Below are 21,594 nucleotides of genomic sequence, written 5' to 3' on the forward strand. Positions count from 1 at the left end.
TGAAAATGAGCAGCATTGTCTTATTCCTGTTTTTAGAGGGAATGCTTTCAGTTTTTCTCCATTCAGAATAATTTTGGCCTTGAATTTGTTACATATAACCTTTTTACAATATTGAGATAAGTTCTTTCTATCCCTAGTTTTTCTAATATTTTAAATATGAGTGGGTGCTCTGCTTTGTCAAATGCTCTTTCTGCATCTATTGAGTGATTATAATCATGTGATTCTTGACCTTAAGTCTAGTTAAGTGGTGAATTACATTTATGGATTTTTATCATGTTGAACCAACCTTTCATCCTTGGGATTAAAGTCTACTTGAACATGATGCACTATCTTTAATATATTTTTGTATGCAGTTTGATAATGTTTTATTAAGAATTTTTGCATCTATGTTCATCAAGGATATTGTTCTGAAGTTTCCTTTTCTTGATGTGTCTTTGTCTAGTTTTAGTATCAGGGTAATACTGACTTCATAGAGTGAGTTTGGCAGAGTTTGCTCCTTTTGTATTTTATGAAATAATTTGAGGAGGATTGGAATTATTTCTTCTTTAAAAGTCTGGTAGAGCTTGGCTAAAAATCCATCCAGTCCTGGGCTTGTCTTTATTGGAAGGCTTTTGATGCCTCCTTCAATTTCATTATTTGAAATTGATCTGTTGAAGTTTTCTATATCATTATGGTTCAATTTGGGCATATCCTATGTCTCTAGGAATTTGTCAATATGACACCATTTTATAATGGATTTTAAATGGCCTTATTTAATCTGAGATACTATGTTTTTTCCTAATGTACATCTTTAATACATTGAATATATTTCTAACTCCAGTTTCTCCCTTGCTTGTGAAGAATTGGAGTGAAGAATCTTCCTGGATTTACACTTTCCCTTAAAATTTATAGTTATTTACTCTATGCCTAATTCAATGACATTTTAAAATTTTTGCAGAAAATGCAAGATTAGCATCTTATCATACCAAATAGAAAGAACACTATCAAAGACTACTAGAGTAATGTCAAAGGGACTCAGTTGCCAATTTTAAAGGGTTTATATTGGCAAAAGATGGGGCACCTTGAGTTTAATAAAGAAATGCATTGTATTTATAAAAATTCCATATGTTTAAATTTATGAGTTCATAATGACATCTTTTTGAAAACTCTAATTGATCACTTTATTTTTAATTGACAAAATTGTATTATTTATTATATATAACATGCCATTTTGAAATATATATATTGTAGAATGGTTTCAATGACATTTTTAGGTGATTCTTTTCCATTAAGTCCTTCTATAATCTTTCAATTTAGTTTTTATATAAAAATTAATTTTTTGTTTATATTTTATCAGTTCATGCAGTGTATTACTATGTATTACAATATATCATTGTAATAATATAACTAGCATAATAGATTTGAGAATAAACCACAGTTTTCTGAATAAGCGTATAATACAAATGTTAGCAAAAGTATGTAGGGATAGCAGAGATTATAATTAGCTACAAGCATTTGATATTTTACTGATTTTATTTTCTGGAATAGAGAAAATTATTTTATCTGTTGTATCTTTTTTTAATATTTATTTTTCGGTTTTAGATGGACATAATATCCCCATTTTACATTTATGTGGTGCTGAGGATGGAACCCAATGCCTTGTGCATGCTAGGCGAGCGCTCTACCACTGAGCCACAACCCCAGCCCTAGGGTATCTTTTAAATGAAGATTAGTTAAGAAAATTTTACTGTAATTCATTTAAATTTTATATAAAATGGTATTCTACTGAAATTGTTTTAGAGAAATAACAACTTTAGATTTCAAATTTAGGACAAAATGTATTCTGTCAAGCAGCTCCTCACGTGACACAGGGATTTTTGAGAGGAAAATTCAAGTTTTTCTGCTGTTTTTTCTATGGCTCATTTTTTTTTTTTATAAACCAGGTGAGCCCTGTTGTAGACCCCTTAATTTTTTTTTTTTGCAGAAGAATATATAACTTTCCAGCTGCCCATCTGATTTATGATTATGGATCTACCCCACATAGTGATTCAGAATACTGGAACTCCAGATCCTCCAACAGGTTAACTCCCATCAACAGCTTAGACAAGGATGATGTCTGTGAAAGCATCAGACAGCTCCAAATGTGGAATTTTACCTTCACTATTAGATGCCGCTTCCCTCTATTCTTGTCTCTAACTTGGAATACAGTGGTCTACAGTTTCTGCTGATCACTGCCTGAAGCTTCTGCCTGAGATTCTGTTTATCCTTTCATAGAAGCAGTCATAATTTCTTTTACTCCTCTGTTCATTTAGTCTGTATGTCATCAACATATAACCTTGTACAAATGCATTAGACTTTGCTGAAAATGTTAGAGCAATTAATTCAAGAGAGCATTATAATATGAAAGGAAAAATACAAAGCTACATAGTTAAGTATATCTTTTCCTACAGTCTATGAGTAGTAAATCTAGGATATCAAATTCTTTATAAAAGGCTTGTCGTGGGTATACTCAGCTGTTAACTTCACTTCCTTGTTCTCACCTTATTTTCTCATCCTCTACTCTTCTAGAATTCCTTTTATTTATTTCCCTGTTTGTATTTTTTTCCATTGGCACATTATAATTAAACATCAAAGTGGGGCTAGTTGCAGTATAACCACACATGCACATACCATAATTGGGTCTATTTTAATCCCCAATTTTCTACATTTCCTCCTTTCTTCCCTCTCCCTTGATCATCTACCTGTCCCCCTGCTTATCTCCCTTCTATTTTTATAAGATTTCCCTCCCTTTTTAAATTCATTTTTTCTCTCTAGCTTCCACCTATGAGGAAAAACTTCCAACCCCTGACTTTCTGAGTTGGGCTTATTTCACATAGCATGTTTTTCAGTTCTATTCATTTACCTACATATGACATCATTGCATTTTTCTTTATCTCTGAACAGAACTAAATTGGGTAGATGTACCACATTTTTAAAATCCACTTGTCTGTTGACCTATACCCAGGCTGGTTCCATAACTTTGATATTGTGAATTGCATTGCTGTAAACATTGAAATGCATATGTCACTATTGTATGCTGATTTCAGTTTTTTTGATAAATACCAAGGAATAAATAGCTGGGTCAGATGATGGCTCCATTCCTAGTTTTTTGAGGAAACTCCATCTAGATTTCCACAGGGATTGCACTAATTTGTAGACCTACCAACAATGCTTAAGTATTCTGTTCTCCCCACATCTTCATCAGCACTTATTTTTATTTATAACTTGATAGTTGCCATTCGGACTGGTGTGAGATGAAATCTCAGTGTAGTTTTCAATTTGTTTTCCTGATTGCTAATGATGTTGAACATTATTTTCATATGTTTGTTGGCCATTTTTATTTTTCTTTGTCTGTTTAGTTTATTTGCCCATTTACTGATTGGGCATCTTTTTTTGTGATGAGAGTTTTTAGTTCTTTATATGTATTTTAGATATGAATTCTCTATCAGAAAAATAACTGGTAGATTTTCTCTCATTCTATAGGCTCTCTCTTCATGCTCTTGTTTGTTGTGCAGAACCTTTTAATTTGTTGCCATCCCATTTATTGATTCTTTGTTTAACTTCTTGCATTTTAGTTGTCTTATTAAGGAAGTTGTGCCTAGACCTGTATGTTGGAGAATTCCCCTATTTTCTTCTATCAGTTACACAGTTTCCAATCTAATTCCTAGGTCTTTTGTCCACTTTGAGTTAACTTTTGTGTAGAATGATAGATAGGGGCCTAGTTTCATTCTTCTACAAATGATTATCCATTCATCTGTTAAGAAGACTATCGTTTATCCATCTTATGTTTTCAGCATCTTGGTAAGAAATGAGATGAACATATCTGTATGGGTTTGTCTCTGTGTCTTCTCTTCTTTTTATTTTCATGCTAGTATCTTGTTGTTTTCATTACTAGAGCTCTGTAGTATACATTGAAGTCTGGTACCATGATGCTTCCACCCTTGTTCTTATTGCTCAGGATTGACTTTTATTCCTCCATATGAATTTACAATTATTTTTTCTAGTTCTATGAAGAGAGTTATTAGAATTTTGATGGATCATCCATTGAATCTGTAGATCAATAGGGTAATCTGGTTATTTTAACCATTTAATTTTGCATGTCCATGAACATGGGAAGTCTTTCTATCTTGTAATGTCATATTCAATTCCTTTCATTAATGTTCTATAATTTTCATTGTAGAGGTATTCCTCCTCCTTTGTTAGATTTATTCCCAGGTTTAATTTTTTTCTTTTGAGGCTACTGTGAATGTTTTCCTGATTTCTCTTTCATCACATTTGTTATTGTATAGGGAAGTTGTTGATTTTTTGATGTTGATCTTATGTCTTGCTACTATAATGAATTTGTTTATCATCTCTACAAGTCTTTTGGTAGATATTTTTTTGGGTGATCTTCTATTATATAAATTCATCACAAATATTGCTGAAATACAAAGCACTGTTAGAGACTGTTCACTGGAGATGGATGTGAGATGCTTTCCAAAGTAAGGCTACTGTGAAGATTCCAGGCTACTTATCTAAATGCAATATGTGAGGATTTTGAAATTTTTCAATAGCTAGGATTTCCAGCACTGCATCTTCACTGACACTTTTTATTTTAAATTTTAATTTTTATAGTGGGCATCCTGAAGAAAATGTGGTATGTCATTGTGGTTTTGATTTTAATTTCTCAAATAAATAGTAATGATAAATAACTTATCACATGCTTATTAGCTATTTATACATCATCTTTGAGGAAATGTTTTTTGAAGTCCTTTGCCCATTTATGAAATAAGCCTAACTGATTTGTTGCTGAGTTGTATGAATTCTTTATACACTAAGGACATTAACCCTTTATCATGTATATGATTTGCAAATATTTTCTCCCATTCCATAAATTATCTTTTCTCTCTTGATATCTAAAAGTTTTACAGTTGATGAAATACTATTTGTTGATTTTTGCTTTTATTGCCTATGCTTTTGATGTCATATTCTAGAAGTCACTCACAACTCTAATATCATGAAACTTTCCACTTTTTTCTTCTAGAAGTTTTATAGTTTAATAGCTTTATAGGTCTCAACTTTACATCTTTAATTTATTTTGACTTAATTTCTGTGTATGAAAGATGAAACTTCATTGTTGAACATATGAATATCCAATTTTCCTAACTCCTTTTCTTGATGAATCTGTCCTATTTAGTGATCTTGGCACCCTATTAAAGATTATTTGGCCATATATATGAGGTTATATTTCTGGGCTATTTTATTCCATTCATTTATTTGTCTATGTTTATTCCAATATCACCCTGTTTTTGTAAATACCTTTGTAAGATATTTTGAAGTCAGGACTATGAGTCTTCCAACTTTGTCTTTCTTGTTTCAAAGAAGGACAAAACAGTGGTGACTATTGACTTTTTTCAAAGAGGAGCAAAGTTGGCAATTTGGGGGTTCCATGAGATTCCATATGAATTTTAGGATTTATCTTTTTTTTTAATTGATATAATGCATTTCACAGTCATTTATTTTTTATATCAATATAAATCAATATACAGAGATATGAAAAAATTGTGGTATATATGTGTAATAAGAATTATAATGCATTTCACAGTCATTTATTTTTATTTTTTTTATAATTCTTATTACACATATATACCACAATTTTTTCATAGTCTCTGTATATAAAGTATTTTGACACCCAATTCGTGTCTTCATACATGTATGTACTTTGGAGAATGACCTATCACATTCCACCATCCTTGCCAATCCCCGCCCCCTCCTTTTCCCTCCCATCCCTCTTCCCTATCTAGAATTCATCTATTCCCCCCATTCTCCCCCTCCCTTCCCCACTATGAGTCAGCCTCCTTATATCAGAGAATATTTTCGGCATTTGTTGTTTTTTGGGGACTGGCTAACTTTACTTAGCATTATCTTTTTCAATACCATCAATTATCTTTCTCAACACCATTCCCAATTTCCAAGAAATCCAATGCTTTCCACATTGGCTGTACCAATTTGCAATCCCACCAGCAACGTATGAGTGTACCTTTTTCCCCCACATCCTTGCCAACACTTATTATTGTTTGTATGCATAATAGCTGCCATTCTGACTGGAGTGAGATGATACCTTAGAGTAGTTTTGATTTACATTTCTCTAATTGCTAGGTATGATGAGCATTTTTTCATATATTTGTTGATTGATTGTATATCCTCTTCTGAGAAGTGTCTGTTCAGGTAGTTGGCCCATTTATTGATTGGATTATTTGTTTTTTGGGTGCTAAGATTTTTGAGTTCTTTATATACTCTAGAGATTAGTGCTCTATCTGACTGTGAGGGGTTAAAATTTGCTCCCAGGATATAGACTCTCTATTCACCTCAAAGATTGTTTCTTTTGCTGAGAAGAAACTTTTTAGTTTGAATCCATTCCATTTATTGATTCTTGGTTTTAATTCTTGCACTATAGGAGTCTTACTAAGGAAGTTGGGGTCTAATCCCACATGATGAAGATTAGGTCCTACTTTTTCTTCTATTAGATGCAGAGTCTCTGGTTTAATTCCTAGGTCCTTGATCCATTTTGAGTTAATTGTGCATGGAGAGAGATAGGGGTTTAATGTCATTTTGTTGCTGTTTTCCCAGCACCATTTGTTGAAGATGCTATCTTTTCTCCAGTGCATGTTTTTGGCACCTTTGTCTAATATAAGAAAATTGTAATTTTTGTGGGTTAGTGTCTGTGTCCTCTATTCTGTACCATTGTTCTACCAGTCTGTTTTGGTGCCAATACCATGCTGTTTTTGTTACTATTGCTCTGTAGTATAGTTTAAGGTCTGGTGTAGCAATCCCACCTGCTTCACTCTTCCTGCTAAGGATTGCTTTAGCTATTCTTGGTCTCTTATTTTTCCAGATGAATTTCATGATTGCCTTTCTATTTCTATGAGGAATGCCATTGGGATTTTGATTGGAATTGCATTAAATCTGTATAGTGCGTTTGGTAGTATGGTCATTTTGATAATATTAATTCTGTCTATCCAAGAGCAAGATAGATCTTTCCATCTTCTAAGGTCTTCTTTGATTTCTATCTTTAGTGTTCTGTAGTTTTCATTGTATAGATCTTTCACCTCTTTTGTTAGGTTGATTCTCAAGTATTTTTTTTTTTTTTTGGAGGATATTATAAATGGTGCAGTTTTCCTTGTTTCCCTTTCAGAGGGGGTTTGTCACTGACACACAAAAATGCCTTTGATTTATGGGGGTTGATTTTATATCCTACTACTTTGCTGAATTTATTTACTAGTTCTTTAAGTTTTCTGGTGGAATTTTTTGGGTCTTCTAAGTATAGAATCATATTGTTAGCAAATAGTGCTAATTAAGTTCTTCTTTTCCTATACAAATCCCTTTAATTTCTTTCATCTGCCTAATTGCTCTGGCAAACGTTTCAAGAACTATATTGAATATAAGTGGTGAAAGAGGGCATCCCTGTCTTGTTCCAGTTTTTAGAGGGAATGCCTTTCTTTTTTCTCCATTTAGAATGATGTTGGCCTGAGGCTTAACATAGATAGCCTTTACAATGTTGAGATATGTTCCTGTTATCCCTAGTTTTTCTAGTGATTTGAACATAAAGGGGTGCTGTATTTTGTCAAATTCTTTTTCTTTGTCTATTGAGATGATTATTTGATTCTTATCTTTAAGTCTGTTGATGTGATGAATTACACTTATTGATTTCCGTATGTTGAAACATCCTTGGATCCCTGGGATGAATCCCACTTGATCATGGTGCACAATCTTTTTGGAATATTTTTGTATTCAATTTGTCAGAATTTTATTGAGAATTTTTACATCTATATTCATTAGAGATATTGGCTGAGCTTTTCTTTCTTTGATTTGTCTTTGCCTGGTTTCATTGATTTCAGCTCTAGTTTTAATTATTTCTTGCCTTTTACTGATTTTGCTGCCTATTTCTTCTTTTTCTAGGGCTTTGAGATGTAGTGTGAGGTAATTTATTTGTTAACTTTTTCTTCTTTTGGATTCATCCTTTTTTAAACTGGTATTTTACTATACATTTTGCTTCACATTTTTCATTAAAATATACATTTGAGATAACTTCTCATGTCTGTTTAAATATCTACAGTTAGAAACATTTTGATAGTTACACTATATTATGTGTATCATAACTAATAAATCACATACTGAAGTTATCAATTTTTGTTAATCTAATTATGCTTCAATGAATAATAATATTATTGAAGTACAATAATATTATTATAATATTAGATTGACAAAAATTGATATTGGGTAATTTTTAAGTCAGTTGATGTTGACCAAATTGATATTGGTCAATTGATATTGGTCAATATTTGGTCTTTGAGGAGAGTCTCTAAGGTAAATTAGTAGGTATAGAAATAATGACTCACAAGGTAAATAAGAGGATGTAATTCCACAAGGGAAGAATTTCTTTCATTGTATTATGCACTAGGTTCTATATTAATGTTCGTGTAATGATGAGCAGGCTATATATCTATCTGTATCTATATATAGTTGAGTCTCAAGAAATGAGAAGACATTTGCCTAGCAGATTATAGCAAACAGAGATCAAACAACATCCTTCTACCAAGCCACCTATAAACTAGGGGTGACTCTTTAATATATTATGGCCAATCAGATTCAAGTAGAAAACTGCTGCATGGGGTTCATGGGAAGAGGCTTTATGTTTGCTTAGTTAAAGATGAGAATTTCAGTGGGCATACCCCTGAGTATTCTTTCTTATTCTTCCTGCATGAGAAGTAGATATGCTGCTTGAAATTTCAATCACTGTGTTGCAATGCTGAAGCAACAAGCATGAGAATGAAGGTTTGCTTGCTAAGCAAATTCAAAAGATTGAAACTGTCTAGGTCCTGACCATCACTGGGCTATTGCATCAACCTTGGACTATTAACCTATGGACTGTCCTATTTGTTCAAGCAACTCTTGGTTGCTTTTCTGTTATTTATTGCTCCCCGGATTACTAGCTAACTTCCAAACAGATGCAAAACATTCTAGAGGGATATCAGTGAGACTAAAACACATGATTTTAAAATAACATGAGGTGTTAGATAATCTGCAACTAAAGACAGGACTTCAGATACACTGGGGCTTAGGAATAAAACTAGAGAGAGAACTGGAGCCCTTATACCATGATGAAGAATCTGGATTTAGTTATGCAGACAGTTGTTTAGGCAATGTAGTAAATTTATGCATGGAAGAAACATAATCACTCTGGCAGGAATGTGGCACATACATTGGAGAAAGGCAATGCAGGAGGAAGGGAGATAATTCAGGGGACAATTTCAATGTTCATCTGAGAGAAAACAAGGGTCCAAAAGTAGTTAGAACTGTGGATAGAGGCAAGAAAGTATGAATTTGAAGCACATTTTCTATGACTTAATTAATACTTTAATATTAATCAGTATATTGGACAGAGAAATCATTTTATTGCATTTTATAACATCCTAGACACCATAAATAAAAGGACATGGTTATAAAATATGCTATTTAAAGGAGAAAGTCACATCTAATTAAATTATCACTTTCTGATTGAAAAACACATCCTGATTTCAGAGATGTGAAAAGATATGTATCTTAGAATTGACAAAAAATCTAATACTTGAAAATATTGTGTTCCAGGCATCCTGATAAGCACTTTGCCTGGGTTATTTCACTTAATGCTTCTGAAACTTTATAAAATAGGTATATAGGTATGGGCCTTTATTTTCCATGTTAGATATCATAAGTCGAGGATAACTCTGGGTTTCTCACTAGGACAAGTGCATGGATAGTCTTGCTAATGAAAGATATAGGGAAAGTAGTAGGAGGAATCTTAGATACACTGAATTTGAGGTTCTTTTGAGAATTCCAGTGAAGCTATTAAGAAGTTGGATATAACATTCTGAAGTTAAAGAAAAGAGATTGATTAACCAAATTATTTAGTCAGTCAGTCCTATTTAAAAGACTATAATGAACCGGGTTCTTCATTAGGTACTGGTGATATTATTAAAAATAAAACAAACTAGTCTGTCTTGTTGACCTATACATTTATCTGTATGCCAGTACCATACTATTTTGATGAATGTGACTTTGTACTATATTTTGAATTTAGGAAATATAAACCTTTTGGTTCTGTTCTTCTCTCTCAATATTGTTCTGTGTGCATTTTTTTTGGTGGTTGTGAATTGCAGAATTGTGTTTTTCTCTCTGTAACTAATGCCATTGTGATTTTGATAGAGATTGCATTGAATTTACAAATCACTCTGGGTAATATGGGCATTTTAACAATAAAAATTCTTCCAATTCACTAGCATAGGAAGTCTTTCCAAATTCTATCATTGATATTTTGTAGTCTTCAGACACAAGTCTTTAACTTTCTTGGTTAAGTTTGATGCTAAGTATTTTATTTTTTGGTGCTAATGTGAATGGAATTGTTTTCTTTATATAATGGCACCTAGATAAGTAGGCTGGAATATTCATGGTAGCCTTACTTTGAAAAAACATCTCATATCCATCCCCAATGAACCCTCACACGTGAATCCTCAGGGATATTGAGAAGTGAGCTATTGAGTCCACCGGATATTCTAGGGGTCAGAAACTCCTGGATATTCCCATTTCTGGGACTCCACAGTCATTCCATTGTACTATCTCAGCAGTAGTTGGCTCATGAACCAAACTTGGCTCAACAGAATGACTGTGTTGCAATTCTCCTGGCTGCCTTCCACTTTAGGTGAAGGGTATTGTGACATGGAGAGGAAGTAGAGGATGTAGCTCTTGAGACCAAGGTGATTGAGAAGTTTACCCTTTGAGACCAGGAGCATTACCAGTCATGTTTGGATTTGCACCATGCCACAGCTGAAAGCAAGGGTCCATGCAGTTCCCACTGCCTGTACCCCTGTGCTGCACTAAGATACGAGTTAATAATGGGAGGAATACCTAGGTTCTGCTGCCGCCCACCCATAGGGGAGTAATGAGGCAGACTTGAATAACACAGCAACTTCAGCTGTCTCCCTGTCTCTCCCACCCTCCTGTGAACACAGCCAAAAGAGACTTCTGAGATAAACTTTGTCATGCTGTGTCCAACTCCTGTGTCACATTACATTGGGTAGAGAGAGGTGATGGGAGGGGAGGGGAGGGGGTGGGGGATAGGAAGGGCAGCAGAATAAAATAGACACTAGTATTGCTGTATGTATATACGTATCTGTATAACCAATGTGATTCTGCAACCTGTACACTTGGAAAACTAAGAATTCATACCCCATTTGATTCAAATGTATGATATGTCAAGATCATTGTATTGTCATGAACAACTAATAAAAAAATAAGCTGGAAAATCTAGAAGACAACCACAAATTTCTAGACACATATGATCTGTTCAATTGGAACCAGGAAGACAAAAAACAACAACAACAAAACCCTAAACAGACCAATATCAAGTAATGAAATTGAAAAAGCAATTAAAGCCTACCAACAAAGAAAAGCCCAGGACCAAAGGGATTCTCAGCTGAATTCTACTAGACCTTTAAAGAAGAACTAACTCCAGTTTTTCTCAAATTATTTATGAAATTGAAAGGGAGAGAACACTCCCAAATACATTCTATGAAGACAGTATAATTTTGACACCAAAAACTAGACAAAAACACATCACGAAAACTATAGAAAAATATCTCTGATGAACATAGATGCAAAAATCCTTAATAAAATATTAGCAAACCAAATTAAAAAACACACTGAGAAGATAATGTGTCATGATCAAGTGAGCTTCATCCCAGGGATGCAAGGTTTGGTTCAACATATGTATATCAATAAATTTACTACTTTAATAGAATTAAAAACAAGAATCTCATGATTATCTCAATAGATGTAGAAAAGGCCTTTGATAAAATTCTACACCCATTCATGTTAAAAATACTGGGGAAACTAGGAATAGAAGAAACTTACTTCAACATTATAAAGGCTATATATGACAAACACAAAGTCAACATCATTCTGAATAGAGAGAAACTGAAAGCATTTCCTCTAAAATCAGGAATAGGATAAGTATGTCTACTCTCACTACTTCTATTTGATATAGTTCTTGAAATTCTAGCCAGGGCAATTTTGCAAGACAAAGAAGTTAAAGAGATACAAATAAGTAAAACTGTCTCTGTTTGCTGATGACATAATGCTATATCTAGAAGCACAAAATTTCATCAGAAGACTTCTAGAGCTGAAAAATGAATTTAGCAAAGTAGCAGGATAGAAGATCAACATTCATAAATCAATAGCTTTCTATATTCCAATAGTGATTTAGCTGAAAAAGAAATCAGGAAAACCATCCAATTCACAATAACCTAAAAAAACAACTGGGATTTAATCTAATCAAAGAGGTAAAAAGATTTGAACAATGAAAACTGTAGAACACTGAAGAAAAAAAATGAAGAAAACCTCAGAAGAAGTAAAGACCTTCCATGTTCTTGGATAGGCAGAATTAATATTGTCAAAATGGCCATACTACTAAAAGTAATATACAGATTCAATGCAGTCCCCATCAAAATACCAGTGGAATTCTTCCCTTAGCTAGTAAAAACAGTCTTTAAATTCATTTGGAAGAATAAGACACCCAGAATAGCCACAGCAATACTAGGCAAGAAAAGTGAAGCAAAGTCAGGCATGGTGGTGTATGCCTGTAATCCCAGAGGCCTGAGAGGCTGAGGCAGAAGGATCACAAGTTCAAATCAAGCCTCAGAAACTTAGTGAGGCCCTAAGCAACTTAGTGAGACTCTGTCTCAAGATAAAAAAAATAAAGAGGGTTGAGGGTGTGGCTCAGTGGTTAAGTGTCCCTGGGTTTAATCCCTGGTACCAAAAAAAAAAAAAAAAAAAAAAAGAAAAGAAAAAAACAAAGCAAGAGGCATCACAATACCTGATCTGAAATTAACTGTACTACAGAGCTGTAGTAACAAAAGTAGCATGTGTTGGCATCAAAATAAATGTAAGGACCAATGGAATAGAACAGAATACACAGAGACAAAGCCACATAATTCAGCCATCTGATAATTGACAAAAGAGTCAAAAATATATGTTGGCACCAGGTCATGGTGGCACACACCTGTAATTCCAGCAGCTCAGGATCAGAGGCTTAGAAATTAGACCACAAATCTTGCAATTGCTAGAAGAAAACATAGGGTCAACATTGCATCATTTAAGTGCAGGCACTGATTTCTTCAATAAGACCCCTAAAAGCTCAAGAAATATAATCAAGGATTAATAAATGGGATTCCATCAATTTTTAAAACTTCTGCACATCAAAGAAATGACTAAAAGCTATGAAGAATGAGCCTACAGAATGGGGAAAAATATTTTCCAGCTTCTCTTCTGACAGGAGATTAATATCCAGAATATGTAAATAACTCAAAAAACCTAACACCAAAAAATTCTCCAAATAACCCAATCAACCAATGGGAAAAAGAAGTAGACATTTATCAAAAGAAAAAGCATAAATGGTCAAGAAATATATGAAAAAAATGTTCAACATCTCAAGCATTCAGGGAAATGCAAATCAAAACTACATTAAGATTTCATCTCCAATCAGAATAGCAATTATAAAGAACACAAATAATAATAAATGCTGATGAGAATGTGAAGAAAAAGGTACACTGATACATTGTCGGTAGAATTGCAATTAGTACGACCACCCAGGAAAGTAGTGTGGATATTCCTTTAAAAACCAGGAATGCAAACCACCATATGACCAGCTATTCCACTTTTTGGTATTTATCCGAAAGAACAAAAATTAGCATAATGATACAGACACTTCAATGTATATAGCAGCATTATTCACAATAGCCAAATTATGGAATCAGCCTAGATGCCGCACATCAGTAGATGAATGGGTCAAGAAAATGTGGTATATATACACAATGGAGTTTTACTCAGCCATAAAGAATGAAATAGGGGTTGGGGTTGTAGCTCAGGGATAGAGCACTTTCTTTGCATGTGTGAGGCCCTGGGTTCGATCCTCTGCACCACATTAAAAAAAAAGATATTTAAAGAAAAAAAGAAGAAGAATGAAGTAATGGCATTTGCCAGTAAATTAATGGAAATGGAAAACATCATGCTGAATGAAATAAGCCATACTCAGAAAATCAAGTTGAATGTTTTCTCTCATATGTCGAAGTTACAGCAAAATAAGGGAAAAAAGGTGTGGTGGGCATCGGATATCATAAATATCTAGGGAATATCAGTGTATTAGAGTGGGAAAGGGGAAGAAATATAGAATGAATTTAATGAAATCATGTCATTTGCATATGTAAATATACCAAAGGAAATTTCACTTCTATGTATATGTAGAAAGTACTAATAAAAAATAAAGGACTGAAAGGAAGACCAGTAGAGCAGAGGGAGCAGAATAGAGGGATGGAGGAAGGAAGGAAAAGTGTGGGGAGAAGAATGGGGATTAAAATCAAATTCCTTTGTGTATGATTTGTCAAAATGAACCCATATACTATGTATAACTATAACACTCTAATAAAAAAGAATGAAAGAGAGAAGACCCAAATAAATAAAATTAGAGATGAAAAGGGAAACATCACACTTGATACCACAGAAATATTAAGGATAAACAGTAATTATTCTGAATAACTATATATTAATCAATTAGAAAACTAGAAGAAATGGACAAATTTCTAGACATATATGACTTACCAAAATTGAACCATGATCACATAAAAAATGTGAATAGACTAATAAAAATAATGAGACTGAATCAGTAAATAGCTTTCTAACAAAGAAAGCACAGGACCAGATGGCTTCACTGCTGAATTTAACCAAACTTTCAAAGAATTAATTCTAGCTCTTCTCAGACTATGGCATAAAATTGAAAGGAAGGAAACTCTTCAAATCTCATTCTATGAAGACAGCATTGCCATGTTATCAAACACAAGAACAACAACAACAAAAAAGAACACAACAACAACAAAAGATCAATATCCTTGACCAACACAGATGCAAATTTCATCATTTAAATACAGGTGTAAATCAAATTCAACATCACTACACAAAAAGTATTTGGTTAAATACTACAGAAGCAAGGATCACTCAACATATACAAATCGATAAATATATCACATAAGCAGAATGAAGGATAAGAATCATACAATCATCTCAATAGATAAAGAAAAGCATTTGATGAAATGCAATATCTCTATCGTCAGATAAAAGCCCTGAACCAATTTGGTGTAGGATTATACTTCAGCATAATAAAGGCCATACAAATTCCTTGCCAACATAATACTAAACGGGGAATAGCAGACAGCATTTCTTCTAATATATGTGTGTTTATTCTTAGTGATTTTATTCAATATTTTACTGGAAGTTTTAGTCAGAGTAATTAGACAAGAGAAAGAAATGAAAGGCATAAAACAGAGGGAGGAAGTTAAATCATCCCTGTTTGCAGATTATGTGATTCTAAATATAGAAACCTTAAGGACACCACCAAAAAAGCTATTAGAACTGATGAAGAAGTTTAGTAAAGTAGCAGGATAAAAAAATAGAAAAAAATCAATAGTTTTTTTTTGCATATCAATAACAAAATTATTGAGAGAAATAATGAAAGCAATACTGTGGGGACAAATGCACGGAGTACTGCATACATGGCCACATTAAGGGTGTCTGAGTGGTAGGCCACTCCCCTCCTGCTAGGTGTGTGAGCAGCAGACCACTTACCCCATAGGCACAGCCCTGGGTGTGAGGCCATGTGTTGCAGTCCCTGCACTTGCTCCGCAGCTCGTCTCTTGATTGGTTGCTGCAAGGACAGTTGGCAAGAAATTGTATTGGTGGTTGCCTGTAATCTGCTTAGCTACTGCCTGACATGGTAACTATGCAATAAAATTAGATCTGCTTCCTGTCTGGTGTCTGGAGGTCTTGAATAGCGACTCTGCAGCTGCACTCTCCTCTACCCTGTTCCATGGACCTCCTTGCTGGATGAGAGAGAGCCCACGCACAATCCCATTCACAATAGCTACAAAATTTAAAAAATAAAATATGTAGGAATAATCTTAACCAAGGAATTTAAAGATCTCTTCTACAACATAAATAAACAACATACTGATGAAAGAAATTGAAGACAAAGATGAAATGATGTCCTATATTCATGGATTGGAAGAATTAATATTGTGAAAATGTCTCTATTATCTCTTGTGTTTGAATATGAGGTTTCCCCCCAAAGCTTCAGTAATATTCAGAGGTAAAGTGATTGGATTGTGTGATCTATAACCTGATCAGTCCATCCAAATTGGAATGGACTAATAAGGTGGTAACTTTAGGCAGATGAGACATGACTGGACAAGGTGGGTCACTGGAGTTGTATTCAAAAGGATTCATCTTCCCTCTGGCTCCTTCCTCTTTTTCTCTCTGCTTCCTGGCTTCCATGAATGGAGCAGTGCCCCTCAAGGACACCCATGATTTTCTGCCTCCCTTTGAGCCCACAACAATAGAGTCAGCCTACCATGGACTAAACTCTGAAACCATGAGCTAATGTAAATTCTCCACATTTAAGTTGTTCTTACTTGGTATTTTGGTCACAGCAATGAAAAGCTAACATACTACCCAAAGCAATTTATAGATTCAGTGTAATTGCTATGAAAATACCAATGATGTTCTTCACGGAACTAGAAAAAAAAAACAATCCTGAAGTTCATATAGGAGCACAAAAGACCCCAAATAGCCAAAGCAGTTCTTGAGCAAAAGAACTTAAGTTGTGGTGTCCTTAAGTTTTTCTATATTTAGAATCACATAATCTGCAAACAGGGATGATTTAACTTCCTCCCTCTGTTTTATGCCTTCCATTTGTTTCTCTTGTCTAATTACTCTGACTAAAACTTCCAGTAAAATATTGAATAAGATCAATAACAAAGCTGGAGGAATCAGTACATGCTTTTATGAAATACTGTAGAGCTATCACAACCCAAACATGTTATTGGCACAAAACCAGACACGAGCCAATGGAACAAAATAGAGATACCAAAAATATACCAATATAGTTATAGAAAACTGTTGACACAGGTTCCAGGAACATGCTTGGAGAAATAAAAGCCTCTTTAAAAAATGGTGCCAAGAAAATTGAATATCCACATGAAGAAGATTGAAATTTCACCCCATTTTCACCCGGTCCAAAAATCAAATCTAAGTGAATAAGAAACCTAATTGTAAGACTGGATATTCTGACATTAAAAGGAAGCATAAGCAAAAGAGTTTAAGACATTGGCACAAGCAATGATTTTCTGAGTAGGATTCCCAAGCACAGGAAACAAAAGCAAAAATTGACAAATAGGATTACATCAAACTAAACATCTGCTGCACAATAAAGGAAACAATTAAGTGAAGGGACAACTTAAAGAACGAAAGAAAATATTTGCCAATTATTCATCTGACGGAACATTAATGTACAGAATATATGTAGAACTAAAAATGCTTAACAGTATGAAACAAATAATACAATTACTATGGGCAAATGATCTGAATATTCACTTCTCAAAAGAAAAGGCACAAATGGCCAATAAATTCATGAAAAAAATGCTCAATATCATTAACCATCTGGAAAATACAAATTAAAGTTATAATGAGAAATAATATTTATCATCACAGTTAGAATGGCTATTATTAAAATACCAAAAAATTAAGAAATACTGGAAAGTATGGGCAGTAGACAAACTCTTATATACTGTTGTTGGGAATGTATAATAGTTTAGCTAGTGTAGGGAACAGTATGGATGCTCCTTAAAAAGCTGAAAATATTTGTATTGTATGATGATCACTAGGCAATGCTGAGCTGACGTGGATCTCAGGCGAGCAGTCTGTGCCCCTCAGAACACACACTGAGCCCGGAGCGGGTGAATTCAGGCTCCCATTGGCCTGCATCTTGCAGACAAACCCCTGTGACTTAGCGCTAAATGCTCCCGCTGAAACAACTTGTCGGCTCTCCATGAACCTGTGGAGGTTAATACCAACCGAGCCTTCATAGGCAGTGGCCACAGGGTTGAGACGGGGCTTGGGAGAGCCGGTCAGGACCCACCCGTTGCATCGAACACCTGGCAAAGGGAATAAACTGTCGCTATTCGCATGGGATATCACCATGGCAGAGACCTGACGTCACCAGAATGCGGAGGAGGAGATAACTTCATTGAAACTGGCGGCGGCAGGTGTGTAACCCCCTAGCCTTCCCTCTCCACACAGCGGGGAAACCTCAAGGGCCCCTCCCAGCATTCCTGTGAGTGTGATAGTCAGACCGAGGGAATCAGGATCGGCTCGGGACCCCCAGCTACCACTCCCACCAGCGCTGACAACTGAGGTCTCTTGCACCAGCTCCCGGGGGCGTGGCTACTGGAGGGCAGGCAAAATACGCTGAGGGTTCTCAGCCCCTCGCTCCACAACCTTAGGGTCTTAGGGAATGGCAAGCAGGGAGAGTGTGCCCAGTCGTTCAAGAAAATAGTGCTCCAGGGAGCAGCAGACCTGGCATGTAGCCAGTATTGTGGTGAGCGTCACCGGTGAGAAGGGCCTGGCTGGAGGAAAAGTGGGGAAGTGACTAGACACAAGAAAAGGCCCTAGGCACTCAGGATTGGAGACCCGCCCAGTCGGGGAGGAGGAGCTGCTTCACAGCGATTGGTTTGTGTGTATTGAGAGAAGCTTGGCCCGGTAGGCACAGCTCCACCTACTGGAAGAGAAGTTAATCGAACTCTAAGACTGCATTTAAAATTTTTTTTATTATTATTTGTTTTTTTTTAATTTTTTAAATTATTTTTAAAATTTTTCTCTTTTTTTTATTTTCTATTTTTTCTTTTGTCTTTTCAATTTCCTTATTCCCCTTTCCTTGAATTCTACCTGTTTACTCTCATTCTCTTTAGTGACTTCTTCCCTCCCCTTCTAATACCTTTCCTCCCAAGCATCACGATGCTGTTTATATGTAATTTACTAAATATGTATAGGTAAATGTTCTGAGGTGTTATATAGTGCTACCAAGTCCCTAGCTACCCCCAAATACTCCAGACCATTCTCCTGTTAATATCCCTCGTCAGTAGAGCAACCTTCCAAGGTTACCAAGAGATACCAACCTCAATACCATCACATCATTCGACCTAAATATAAGTCCCAAGACCAAACTGCAAACCTATATGCCATCAGAATCTGTACACAGTTTAGGAAATGAATGAATCTGCATTAAAATGCAACAAAACTCATCATCTCTAGTCATAGTCTCCCATCACAAAAGAGAGACCCCCAGAGACACACAAACCAAATAAATTTATAGGAGTAAACAGTAACTCAGCAGTCAAACAGAACAAGAAGTAACATGAGCAGCATGAAAAAGCAAGGAGGAAAAGGAGTACAAACAATGCAGGACAGCCTAAATATACAGGAGGATATAGAGGCATCAGAAAAATGGTCAAATAAAGAACTCAAGGAATACCTTAGACAGATGGAATGGAATCTTAAAGAGGACATGAGACAGCAAATTCAAACAATGAAAGAACACATTGAAAATGAATTACATAAACAGATAAAAGAAGCAAATAAGCATCTTTATCAGGAGATAGAGATTATAAAAAAAATCAATAATCCTAGAAATGAAGGAAACGATAAACCAAATTAAAAACTCAAATGAGAGTATCACTAACAGAGTGGAGCAAGTAGAAGCAAGAACGTCAGATAATGAAGACAAAATATATCATCTTGAAAAGAGTCTAGCCAACTCAGAAAGGCTGGTAAGAAATCACAAGCAAAACATCCAAGAGATATGGGATACCATAAAAAAAAAAACAAACTTAAGAGTCATTGGGATAGAGGAATGTATAGAGGTTCAAACCAAGGGAATGAGCAATCTGTTGAATGAAATAATTATAGAAAATTTTCAAGACATAAAAAAGGAAACAGATGTACAAATTGTAGATGCATACAGGACACTGAGCATACAAAATCACAGTAGACCAATGCCAAGACACATTGTTATGAAGATATCCAATATACAGAACAAAGAGAAAATATTAAAAGCTACAAGAGAAAGGAGGTAGATTACATTCAGGGGTAAACCAATAAGGTTAACAGTGGATTTTTCATCACAGATGCTGAAAGCGAGAAGATCCTGGAACAACGTATTTCAAACTCTGAAAGACAATGGATGCCAACCAAGAATTTTGTATCCAGCAAAATTAAGCTTCAGGTATGACAACGAAATAAAAACCTTTCATGATAAACAAAAGTTAAAAGAATTTGCAGCCAGAAAACCAGCATTGCAAAGCATCTTGAGCAAAACACTACACGAGGAAGAAATGAAAAACAATAACCAAAACCAACAGTGGGAAGTACCTCAGTAAAGCGAGAGGTGGGTGGGGGGGGGGGAAGCTAATCATGGAGAAACAAACCAAATTTTAAAAAAAGATAAATAATCAAACATGGCTGGAAATACAAACCATATATCAATAGTAACTCTAAATGTTAATGGCTTAAACTCACCAATAAGGTGGCATAGGCTGGTAACATGGATTTAAAAAAAAATCCAACAATATGCTGCCTCCAGGAGACACATCTGATTGGAAAAGACATACACAGGCTGAAGGTGAAAGGCTGGGAAAAATCATACCATGCACACGGTACTCAGAAGCAAGCAGGTGTGGCCATCCTCATATTGAATAAAATCGACTTCAAGACTAAGTTAATCAAAAGGGATAAGGAAGGACATTATATACTGTTAAAAGGAACCATTCACCAACAAGACATAACAATTATCAATATTTATGCACCAAATAATGGTGCTGCGACATTCATAAAACAAACTCTCCTCAAGTTCAAGAATCAAATAGACCACAACACAATAATTATGGGTGACTTCAACACATCTCTCTCACCATTGGACAGATCCTCCAAACAAAAGTTGAATAAAGAAACTATAGAACTCAATATCACAATCAATAACCTAGACTTAACTGACATATATAGAATATATCAACCACCATCAAGTGGATATACTTTTTTCTCAGTAGCACATGGATCCTTCTCAAAAATAGACCATATATTATGCCATAGGGCAACCCTCAGTAAATATAAAGGTGTGGAGATAATACCATGCATTTTATCTGATCATAATGGAATGAAACTGGAAATCAATGATAAAAGAAGGAAGGAAAAACCCTACATCACATGGAAAATGAACAATATGTTACTGAATGATCAATGGGTTACAGAAGACATAAAGGAGGAAATAAAAAAATTCTTAGAGATAAATGAAAACACAGGTACAACATATCGGAATCTATGGGACACAATGAAAGCAGTTTTAAGAGGGAAATTCATTGCCTGGAGGTCATTCCTCAAAAAAAAAAAAAATGAAAAAACCAACAAATAAATGAGCCCACACTTCATCTCAAAGCCCTAGAAAAGGAAGAGCAAAACAACAGCAAATGTAGCAGAAGGCAAGAAATAATTAAAATCAGAGTGGAAATCAGCGAAATTGAAACAAAAGAAACTATTGAAAAAATTGACAAAACTAAAAGTTGGTTCTTTGAAAATATAAATAATATTGACAGACCCTTAGCCGTGCTAATGAAGAGAAGAAGAGAG

General features: G+C 34.8%; 1 protein-coding gene across 1 annotated transcript in view; it reads right to left on the reverse strand.

Annotated features, from left to right (window-relative positions):
• Positions 1 to 17,760: 17,760 nt before the first annotated feature.
• The window catches only part of LOC114078854 (pregnancy zone protein-like), a 70,909-nt gene continuing 67,075 nt past the window's right edge, over positions 17,761 to 21,594 (reverse strand). Inside the window, exon 36 of the mRNA XM_071609310.1 lies at positions 17,761 to 18,071. Within this exon, the coding sequence (XP_071465411.1) occupies positions 17,761 to 18,071 (311 nt within the window). The remainder of the gene's footprint in view (positions 18,072 to 21,594) is intronic.

This window comes from Marmota flaviventris, chromosome 3 (genome assembly GCF_047511675.1).
Source record: "Marmota flaviventris isolate mMarFla1 chromosome 3, mMarFla1.hap1, whole genome shotgun sequence".
NCBI classification, from domain to species: Eukaryota; Metazoa; Chordata; class Mammalia; order Rodentia; family Sciuridae; genus Marmota; species Marmota flaviventris.